The sequence below is a fragment of the Larimichthys crocea genome, unplaced genomic scaffold (assembly GCF_000972845.2).
Source record: "Larimichthys crocea isolate SSNF unplaced genomic scaffold, L_crocea_2.0 scaffold214, whole genome shotgun sequence".
Classification (NCBI taxonomy): Eukaryota; Metazoa; Chordata; class Actinopteri; family Sciaenidae; genus Larimichthys; species Larimichthys crocea.
In genome coordinates this window covers 17,792-29,617 of record NW_020852853.1, presented here as the reverse complement: position 1 = coordinate 29,617, position 11,826 = coordinate 17,792, and the positions used below count along the sequence as shown (strand labels likewise).

General features: G+C 36.4%; 1 protein-coding gene across 4 annotated transcripts; it reads left to right on the top strand.

Moving 5' to 3' along the window:
- Positions 1-2: 2 nt before the first annotated feature.
- Positions 3-11,194, top strand: LOC109138207 (leucine-rich repeat-containing G-protein coupled receptor 5-like). Of its 4 annotated transcripts, none has more exons than XM_027275776.1 (10): positions 3-1,108; positions 1,600-1,829; positions 5,710-5,925; positions 6,606-6,677; positions 8,570-8,638; positions 8,708-8,779; positions 8,925-8,984; positions 10,419-10,520; positions 10,600-10,643; positions 10,735-11,194. In XM_027275776.1, the coding sequence occupies exons 1-10, from the start codon at positions 1,001-1,003 to the stop codon at positions 10,965-10,967; spliced, it is 1,206 nt and encodes a 401-aa protein (XP_027131577.1). In that variant the 5' UTR covers positions 3-1,000; the 3' UTR covers positions 10,968-11,194. The 4 variants fall into 4 exon arrangements, with proteins under 4 accessions (XP_027131577.1, XP_027131579.1, XP_019113374.1 ...); XM_027275778.1 differs by having other exon boundaries at positions 994-1,104; positions 1,643-1,829; XM_019257829.2 differs by having other exon boundaries at positions 996-1,104.
- Positions 11,195-11,826: the final 632 nt, after the last annotated feature.

Below are 11,826 nucleotides of genomic sequence, written 5' to 3'. Positions count from 1 at the left end.
AAGGTTAATTCTCTCTCTATTTTTCTCTCTTGCAGATTTCAAAAAGTTTGTGAGTTGAGTTTGTGACAATGTTGTTATAAACTTTGCAGTACTTTCCTCTCCTCTTCAGGCTGAATGCTCCTTTGGTGGGATGGGATGTTAATTCACCTTCCGTCCCTTCACTGACATCCTGTCCTGGTTAGGAAGAAGAGGAGGATGAGGAAGATGGAACATCTCCTCCACCCTCCTCTTCCTGTCTGCAGCCTTCACACAGGACCAACACACGACACACTCAGCCTTCACACAAGATGTTGAATTACTTTAAAACACTTGTTTCATGAGTTTAATTACAGTTTGTACATCAGTTTGTATTCATGATGTCATTCATTACATCATATTTATGATGGTTGTTTTCTGATGCAGAGTTGAAATTAATTTAAATTCATCTAAATGTCTAAATCAATGAAATGGTCAACAACAATAGAAGTTGTGGTCTGTTGTCTGTGATGGGGTCCCATGGTGGAGTCTGTTCTCCAAACTGCATTCAGTCAACAAAGAAGAACCCTCCCTGGCTCTGGTGCTCTCATTGGTTTCAGGTCATGATATTTGGATCTGGACTCAGTTCCAGGTATTTAACCTGTAAGATCTCTGCTGGCTGTCAGTATCGCTGGATCTCTCAGACAACTTTAAAGTGCAGGTTTGATCTGACTGTGATCATGAGTGAAAACACCTGATCTGGTCCTTCAGAGTCCTTTGTAGTCCTTTATAGTCAGACTGTCTTTGGACAAACAAACCAGGTGCTCTGCATACACCTGCATGACTCAGCAAAAAAACATGAACAGCATCAGGTCACTTTTAACATTTTTCCATGGTTTATTTGATTCACTTAGTTTGTTGTTCATTTCAGATAATGCCTCATTTACATATTTAACATTTAAAATCAGTGTCATGTTCTTTTGTTTCCAAATACAATATCCAACTTTCTTCACAGTGATCAGAGGTCAGGGTTGGGGTCTGGCGTATGTTCAAGGTCCTGGTCCCTGATTGGCTGAGAGGAAGACACAGTTTCCCGAATATAAACTCAAGGAAGAGGAAGAAGAGGAAGAGCTTTATGACTCTGACGCTGTATGTGAGTTATTTTTCCTGTGTTTAATCACTGTGTTGTTGGTTCATGTTCGTATCAGATGAGGTGCCGATGAAACATTTTATTTAAAGCAGAAGCGATTTAACAAATCAAAGCATTCATCTTTTCTCTTGTTGTTTGAATCTCACTTTCATAGGAATTACTTATAATAAAAGTAATAGATGACATTTATCACTGATACTCTTCACACTGAAGGGGGACTCTCACCTCACCTGGGTGGAGCATGGCAGCCATTTTGTTCCAGAACACTCACACCATAGGGGTGACAGTAGAAGGTGATAAGGGTCCAGATAAGACCAACGGGACGGTGTCTCTGAGCTGTTGAGGACCAGAGGGAAGACTGCCCCCTGCTGGCCCACCACCACTTTCAGCAGCATCTGGAGGCTCTCAGTACCTCAGGAACCAGCAGGGGGCAGCATCAGGACCTAGCATGAGAACAGCAGCTTGATTGAAATCTCTGTCACATCTGTCTACAGCTGTTTCACTGCAGCTCGGACTCTAAGCTGTTTGGTTCCGCAGGAATGAAGCACCTCCTGGTTCTGGTTCTGGGTCTTCCCTATGTGGTAGGAATCGGGGGAGGGAGTGTGAGCGGTGACTGTCCAGCGGAGTGCAGGTGTGAAAGTGTTGGAACGCTGCAGCGAGTCAACTGTGTGAACGCTGGTCTAAGATCACTTCCCCCCAACCTGAGCAGCTTCACCTTGTCCCTGTGAGTACACAACTCAACTACTATCTATCTACTTTATATACTCATTCTTTATATTATATATACATAAATATAACACTTCATATTATATATAATTTATAAATAGCACACTTTTATGTGATTCACAGGATGTAGTTATGTTTTCTGGTGGAAAGTATTTTATGTTTTTAAAAATCATTTGAAAATTAAACACAGGGTCAAAAAAATAAATTAAAATGACATGTAGAAATCTGTCAATGTGGAAAATTTGTACATGTTAACACACACTCACCAGACACACACACACACACACACACACACACACACACACACACACACACAGGTATGAATTACATAGGTTTAATATAGATAGCTACTAAACTACTAAACTTAATGTGAAGCAAGTAATAAGATTTATGTAATAGTACTAATTACCTCAAAATGACTGCATTCATTTCTGCTGTGGGGTTTATGCAAACTAATTGGCTTTATTAATATTGAATGCATAGACCTGGTTACTACTACACTACTTTGTAGTGGAAGCACATTGAGTTTTTTAGTACTATTACATAAATTTTATTACTTGTTTCACATTAAGTTTATTAGTTCATTTATATTAAACATACGTAATTCAAATGGATGGAAAGTCCTGCATTTGGGCCTAAAGTCTTTTTTGAGTGTATTTACAGAAATCCACAAAAATATTTTAGCATATTTATTATGTTAAAAATACGTTGTTTTATCTTTTGAACAGAAGGTAATTACAGAGTTTAGTTTAAAGATTTTAGGATTTTAAACGAGGATTCAAACTCTTGAAAAAGTTTTTAAATCAAGTTGGATTAAAGTTAATTAATCAGGAGTTTTATATACAGTCAAATAAAGCATCGACACACAACCATGAGAAACTGTTTTCCTGTGACATTTTGATTCAAACATCAAAGCAAAAGTTAGTTTACAGCTAAATTTAATATAATGAAATCCAAAACAGCTCTGAGCGAGTGGCTGATGTTCTGTATAATTATATAGTGAATCTACTGGTATGTAAAGTTAAAGAAAACATATTAAACAGTACTAAAATACAGTACAACTACAGTTTAAAAGACTGAAAAACAAATTATATTTAATATATATATTTTCTTTTGAATTGTGTTTCATTCTGTAAAATCAATAGAATAAGTTTTGAAATAACTAGACATCTAATTATTTAAATAGAAATACAACAGCTTATAAAGAACATCAACAGTGAAAAACACAAATGGTTCCTTCTAACTCTTTTTTAAAGTTTAAATTCAAATCAGTTGATTTTTGTTTTGTGTTTTTCTCGCATTCCTTCATCACACTGAACTGGAAGTCACAAACAATTAAAGACAATAAAATATTTAAAAATAAATGAACATTATTATTTCCAGCTTTACTTTGATGCTGAAAATATTTTTTCTGTCAGAAGTGAGAAATTTGTAACCTTGATTTCATCACAATGGAGACATCAAGAAAAGTGAAGTAATTATTCACATAAAACAAAAATACGTTCAGTTTGTTTTTATGAATTATAATGATTACATGTTTACTCATTTGATTCTTTCTCAGTATAAGTTAACAATCCTAACTAACATGAAATAAAAAAAAATGTGATAGCTTGTCGAGTTACATTTAATATATTTTTTATTAAAGGTCTGAGTTAAGGTCAGTCACTTTGTTCTGTGTGAAGTGTTCACTTCAGACATTTATATTATTTTGATTTATGAACAAAGTACTGCAGTACTACAAAAGCTCCAAAAGTTCTTCATTTAAAAATACTACAAATAAAAAAAACTATCAGGATACAAAAACAAACAGATGACACTAAAAAAAACAAATATATCATAGAGGATGAACTCTATCTCAGATGTTTGGAGGCTGAGCAGCTCCAGAATATGTGGATGTGATCCACCTGCCGTTCTCCTCTCCTGTAAATTTTAACTTCATCCCCCATCTTAGTCTGACCTTTATTGTTTCTCAGTGGATTGAAAACTTTTGTGAGATTTTTGAAACATTTTTTTTGTTTTCTTCAATCTTTATTTTTAATGTAATATTTCCCATTTTCCATAATTTATTAAAATAAATATACAATTATTATTTTTTAAAATCATACATTTCCAGAAGCTTTTCAGTCACCAGAGCCTGGATGTGAACCTGGGTCCTGATGATTCCAGGTAGTTACATAAATGTCCTGTTTCATTCACTTGATGAATTAATGAAGTAATTAAAAAAGATTCAGTGGAGACTCTGAGAGCTGTGATTGGTCAGCTCTTAGCTGTGATTGAGTTAAATGACCAGTTCACATGTTTTTGTCCTTTAATTTCTTCCTCTGGCTCAGACTCGTCACTCCCCTGAACAAAAGGATTATTTATTGTTTTTAAATTTTATCCTGAAGATGGACAGATGACCTTCATAATCATCACAAGCTGAATCAGCAGGTGAAATCCACTTGAAGCCCAAGGTGTCTGAACATGTTGACCTGAACCTCCATCCAGACGTTTTGAATCGCTCTAACCGACAGTTAACACCTCAGAAGTGCCAATCTCTGCTTCACACTTCACAGCAGCAGGAGGTGGAGGGTGGGTGGAGGTCGGTGGGGGGCATCGACCACATGCGAGCCGCCTGTTTGTGGTCATGCCAGGAGCGATTGTTAGGCTTCCCCACAGCGGCTGTCAACACCATAAATGACTATAAATGATACCATGCTGCCAAAGAATGTGAGGACCTCCATGATGGAGAGAAACAACAAGAACAGATGGCTACAACTAAAACACCTGGTCTGATCCTGGTCTGGTACATTTCAGCATTCTAACCTCAAAAATAAAACTTAACTTGTTAGAGTTTAAAGTATGCTTTATTTACAGGATCTTTCGTATTTATTTATTTATTCAGTCTGTTTAGTTACAAAACAAAGTGCATCCAGGTTAACGTGTAGCAAAACATATACAAAACAAAAAAGAGAACTAAACAGTTGAACTCAATAAAACTCAACTTATAACAATGAAAACTACAACTAATATCACATGTACATCACGATGTTCACTACGTTCACTTTGTTCTCTTTATTCTCTCTGTACTCCCTGATGGACAAAGAGCTACTTAAATAGTAATTTCACCTGGTGTTACCTCTCTGGCTGTACCATTGACCATTGACCAAAACTTCCAAATTTTTAGTTAGTTTACAGTTTACAGTTATATTCACACCGTTTACAGTAAAAAGACTCTTACCTTTATTTTACCATTAATCAACATTTCAACCATACATAAATGAAATAACAAATAAACCTAAATAATACATATATACATACTAATTCACCTAACCCCCAATCACTTGGACTAGTCCAATGACCAGTCACCCAATCATGTCAGCTAGAGTATAAATACAGGAAGTGTTGCAGCACTTCTTCCTTTTGTCTCTGACCACATGGTGAGTATGGTATGTAACAAAATGAAGTGTTAATTTAACTTATGACAAGGAATAAATTAATAAAGTAAAACTAAATTTAGCAATAATTGAGTTTTGAATTTTTATTTTTTAATTTTTAAACGCAAACATAATACAAAACACAAACAAACCTGAGCAAATTGTCTCACCCACTTTGTCACACCGTGCAGAATAATAATAATAATAATAATAATAATGTTTTTTAAAATTAGTATATAATTATAGAGAATCAACTAATTATATTATAATAATTATAGGAAAACATTCATGTGTTCTTCACTTTAATGTTTAATTTCTATGACTTAATAGACCACTGCTAGTTTGTTAATTGCCCCCTGGATCAATTATGTTTTATCTTGACCTGTAATAATAATTATAATTAATTGAATTTATTAAATTATTATAATTAATCTGCAGAGTACCTCCTCTATTGTCTTTCAGACATCTGGATGCAAACTTCCTGTCCTGCCTACCAGCCTCCTCATTTAAAGGCCTGTCGTCTCTGCGTTACCTGTGGTTGGATGATAACATCCTGATGGAGATTCCTGTTCTTCCTTTGAGTCACCTGATGGCACTGCAGGCTCTGACACTGGCCCTCAACAACATCAGCTACATCCCTGACCGAGCGTTTGCTGCCCTTCACCAGCTGATGGTGCTGTGAGTGATGACTTTTAAAACAGATGACCGTCATCCAGGACCAGCATCCAGACTTGATCTTATTAAACTAGACTACTGAACTAAACTAATTGGACTATAAAATTGACTGAACACACCTTTGTGTTTTCTTTTCTGTCAAATGTGGAAAACTTTTTAGTTAACATTCATATTAACATTGTTATTGTGATTTGTTCTTCTCAGTCAGCTGCTAATTTTCAGCTTTCAACCCAAACCATCATCTAACCACTGAAAAGGAAAATGTTTAAATATTACTGTATTCTTTTATTAACTCAATTTTGGTTTAGATAAAACTGAAATTAAAATAAGCTTGACATAAAATTGTTAAATTGAATATAGGTTATATTTTTGTGAAAATTTCAAGACACATCATCAGTAGTGGACCTCAGGATCATAGGGTGTTCACTAGACACCCTCACCAGAGGATGGCCCGCTGGGGTTGATCAGCCCCAGAGTGTGTCCCGTACTCAATTGGGTTTGTGGTTTAACACATCCAGTCTTTAGTTGCTGGTGGATTTCCAACAGATATTAAACAGAACAAGACATCAGTTTTGACTGACAGGTGAACTCTGGGAAATTAAGTTTACACACAAGTTAAAAGATGGAGAAGAATAATGTGATGTTCACTTTCAATGTTTGTTTTTTTCATTTATTTTCTGAAGACATCTCCATAACAACCTTATCACCTCTGTGGGCCGGAGGAGCTTTGATGGACTGTACAACCTGGTGACTCTGTAAGTCAGACCTTAAATATTATTGTTACAGTTATAACAATTGTTAAAGTTTTTGAACAATAATAATTCCTCGTGTGGATTAAATAACTGTTGTGAAATTAATAAGAATGATTTTATTCATGTTACAATACAAACGACTGTTTATGTTCAGAAGAATCTTTTCCTTCTCAATCTTGATTATTTGCTAATCCTGATATAATAAAAGTTAACTAACTGAATTATTTCTCCTGAAAAAAAGAGTATGACAAAACAACATTTAAAGACAGAAAATGAAGACAAATAATTTAGATCCATTTTTAAAAATAATAATAAATTTAATTTATGAAGCACCTTTATAGTACATTCAAAAATACAGTAACAAAGATATCTGAAACTGCAAAAACATCACTGAACAAATTTACATTTACAAATTAATTTATTTTATCTATTATCTATCTAATATATTTCCTTGAAGTTGCGTTGACTTTTTCCTGTTTGATCAGAAACTTTCTGCAGCCTCTAAAAATCTGCATGTTTTTGTTGTTTAAATGAGCTCCAGTTCAAACTGTGTGTGGTCTCAATTATCCTCCATTACAGAGTGCATGTGTTGCCTTCACTGTCCTCAGTAAAACGCATACATTATCTGCAGCAAAAGTTTGTTTATTCGAACTCTATTTTTTTGTTTGTTTGACTTAATTGAGTTTAAAAATTAAAATACAAGACTGCAAATATTATAAAATGTTTTACATCAGTCACATCTGTCATGGTGAAGAAAAAACTTTACTACCACTACTTTACTTATTCTTAAAATATTCATGTTTGCATGTCTTTCTTATACATTTAGGTCATATATATATATATATATAATATATATATATAATAGATATATATATATTATATATATATATATATATATATAAAAAAAACCATTTAGATCAAAATGTTTAAATTGGCTTCACCTTGGCAAGTATTTCTACCTTCGTGGATGTGAACACTTCGTCCAGCCCTGTATGACTATCAAAGCTTTTTATTTGAATAAATATGGTGGCTTACCCTGTGTATTATGTGTACTATTTACTGTGTATACTGTATACACGTTCATGGTCGTGTCTTCACTTTAAATGCATCTGGCTGGCATTTATCTAGATTGGTCAATTACTAAGTAGAGCTGTATAAGATAGATCCGCCTGTGGTCTCTTTGTTTCTCGTCTAAAGACCAACACACAGCAGACATTTGAGTCCATCAAAGACTTTTGAGGTCACAATAAAAATTCTTCGTCTCAATCTTAATTTGAAGAGTTTGTCATCAGAAGTTATTGAATTTTAGTCACGAGCAGCCAAAGAAACTATAGAGTTTATGGTCACTTCAAATCTAAATCATTACACTGAAATTTAACATTATTTACAGGTTTAGTAAATTTAGACTGATTTAATTAATTGTACACAAAATTTGATCTAAACTGAACTTAAAAAAAAAAAAACTTGTTCACTGCTGCTCAATCCGATGATCGAGCTCAGATCTTCTGTAATGAAACAGCTGACAGATGGAGGACGTCATTCAGAGAGACTTCAGTCAGAAATTAAAGACGGACAAAAAACACATAACATAACAGTTAGGTTAGGGTGCCCTGTTCAAGTCCAGTATGGACCAAGGTGGACTGTTAGCTAGAAAGGTGACAGTTCAGCTCCTGTGCACTGCTGAGGTGCCCTTAAGCAAAACAAACTACTGAGCCCCCCAACTGCTCTCAGGGCTCACTCCACATTTTGCATGTCTATAGCCCTTTGTGTGTGTGTGGTTGTATTTAGGGTAAAAATGCTTTAGAAAAACGTAAGTGAAAAAAATTTCCCCTTGAGGGATCAATAAAGTTTCTATTCCTTTTTCACTGTTGATGTAAAGTTTTGTGTCTCTGCAGAGATCTGAGCTTCAACAGGATCAACAGTTTTCCTTCAGCCATCAAACACCTGAAGAACCTGAGACACCTGTGAGAACCACACACACACACACACACACACACACACACACAGTTTAAATGTATTATTTTTTTCTGCAGGAACCTTCAGAATAATGAAATCTCCGTCATCCCAGAAAACTCCTTCATCAGAAATCCTTCAATCCAGACTATGTGGGTATCTTCAACATGTCTGACCACTGAGTCAAAAACTTCTTACATGATTCACACCTGTTGTGATACCTGAAGGTCCTTGTTTGTCCTTGTGAAGAAACATAATTACTGTTTATACTCAACATGTTGATTTTTATCTTCACAGCAACATCCAGAACAATCCTATCCACACTGTGTCGACACTGGTGCCAAAGATCCAGAGACTGTAAGTCAATACAGTCCTCACTATATAGAATACACCTTCATGAACACTGTCCTTATGCATGAATACACAGTCCTCACTATGTACAATACACTTTTATGAACACTGTCTTTAATATGTACAATACACTTTTATGAACACTGTCTTTACTATGTACAATACACTTATATGAACACACTGTCCTTATGTACAATACACTTGCAGTAGTCGAGTTGTAAAATGAAACCAGGGGGGATGGTGAAATTTTTCATTTATGTAACTTATTTTCCAGCAGGGGGGTCTGGGGGTCCTCCCCCAGGAAATTTTGTATTTCTTAGATGCAATTTCCTGCATTCTAGTCAATTTTAGGGTGACTTGCTAGACATGGCAAATCCTAAATCCCATCTGATTCATAGCTTGCATTCTCAGTTGCATGGCCTGCACAAGACAATACTATTTATCGGAAAGAAACAAGAACCACTTAACTATGGACATCATGTCATTCACATCTTTTTTAAACATATTTGTAAAAACATTTTAAATATCTTTATTTGTGAATGTGCTCAAATATTTTTTTAAACACAACTTTGTGTATGTTTTTAACATCTTTGTGTGTTTTTAAACATATTTAAATACATTTAAACACATTTTTGTTAAAAAACATCTTCACTTAAAAAAACACAATTTAAGGAGGAGGAAAGAAGACTTCGAGTTTTAAGACGACGCGATGTTTGAAACAAGCGGTATTAAAGAATATGAAGCAGCAGGTAGCAGCTAGCGGTGCTGCTAAGGCTAAAACAACACAGAGTGTGGATGATTGACACCTGTCACCTGTCGACCAATCAGAGTCAGGAGAATCTATTAGTACCGCCCACATTCACCTTTGACCCACCAATGACGATCCAGAATGAAGTAAACCCAAAGGTAGTATATCGCACCAAGAGGTCTCACTTCACTGTCAAAGCCTCTTTGTCTTTATGTAACAACCAGGAGCTTCGTGACTGATTCAAACTAAAGCAGAGACATAGCAGGAGACATAGCAGGAGACATTAGCAGCGTTTCTTCGCGCTGGACATACTGTGTCGTTTTGTGGATTTTTGTTGCTACTCTTTGGGGGCTAGCTCTCCGAGTTTTCATCGCACAGTGATGAGACACATATCTTTGTAAGATTTTTTTTTTTTTTCCCCCGCCGCGCCTCCCCTGAAGTCCTCTGGCGCCCCCCAAGGGAGGCGCGCCTCACACTTTGAAAACCGCTGACATAAGAAGGGATGACCATTTTAGAAGAGGGATGATTTTGACCATTTTTCTCCACAGGGGGGATGGCACCCCCCCCCTCCCCATCCCCCCTCAACTCGAGTACTGCTTGTATGAACACTGTCCTTATGTACAATACACCTGTTTGTCCTTAGCTGTTTGTGTGTTTACCTGTCTGTGTGATCAAAATGATGTCTCTGTCAGTGCTCTGTCCTCTGTCCGGCTGTCCTCGTCCTGCCTCCTGAAACTGAAACATCTGAAATATCTAAACCTGCAGCTCAGAGTCTCCACCCACCTCCAACACAAGTAAAAGCACACTCAGCTAACAGCATCACTTCCTGTCTCTGTGTGCACTTGTGATTAGTCAATTGTGTTTTGTTTGCAGAGTTTATGGCTATAAGACGTCTGTCAGCTCCTTCAGCAGCAATGGTGAGTTCATGAGTTTTAATCAGAAGTTCAAAACTGAAACACATGACAGGGTTAATTAATTCAGATCTCCTGTTCTTAACATCTCCTGCAGCTCCCTCTGGTGGTCTGGACTTGTCTCTGTTTTACTTCAGTGTTTCTTTCATTTTCATCATCTGTTATCTTCAGCCTCCTCCTTCTCACCCCAGCCAGCTTGTGTTCTTCCTGTTTCCCTTTCAACACTTCCTATTTCCAGCTTATGATTGTCACCCATGTGACCCATCACCGCTGTCAGGAAGTACCAATGTCAAATCAGATGGCTTCATGAGTCAGGGTTGGACCACCTGAACCCTGAATCCCCATGTTGTCAACATCGGAGCCCCCTCACCTGGCTGAAGAGGTACTGCCAGCCCGGATCAGAGGAGGGACCACAAGTCTCAACCACTCAGGACCAACATCTTTAGCACAGGCTGAGACCACCACAGGATCCTTCAGACCCAGACCCGGTCCACGTTGACCCACCTTTAAGATATTTGCATGTTTTCTGACCGCTTTGAGACACTGTCGATTTCTGATTAAAAAAAATAAAAAAATCTTTCTTTTAGTCATTTATTCAGTCATATGTTTGGAGACAAATTGATCCACACTTGCACTGTCCACTGGAGAAAAGAGTACTTCCTGTGAGACTCCATTTAAATAATATAATTAATGACAAATAAAAATTTGAAACCAGCAGACAAAGAGACCACTATATTAAAAAAGTAAAAAAGAGACAGGAGAGAAAAATGTCATTGATCTATGTCAAACCCATCTATGTCAAACTGAAGTAGGGAAAGGGTTAGGGTTAGAGTCAGTAAATTGTGAGTTAGATTTAGAAGCTGGGTACATGAAATAAAGTCAGGACACAGGTAGATTATCAGAGTTTAATCCATGTCTCTTTTGCAGAGATGGTGTCAAAAGAAAACAGTAGGCTTTATTGAGTGGCAGCAAGGTACGCCTCTTACAAAGTGATGAAACAAAATGGGCTATGAAAACTAAGGCTATGACAAAGCTACGAAAACTACGGCTCTAAGGAGAGAAAAATAAACGGCTATGAAGGTAACAAAATAATAATTGCTCCAGTTGGAGGAAGTACAACTTAAACTATCTATGACTACGAAAACACTGGTTCAAACAAAAGACGCTCTAGCCGGAGGATAACCTAATC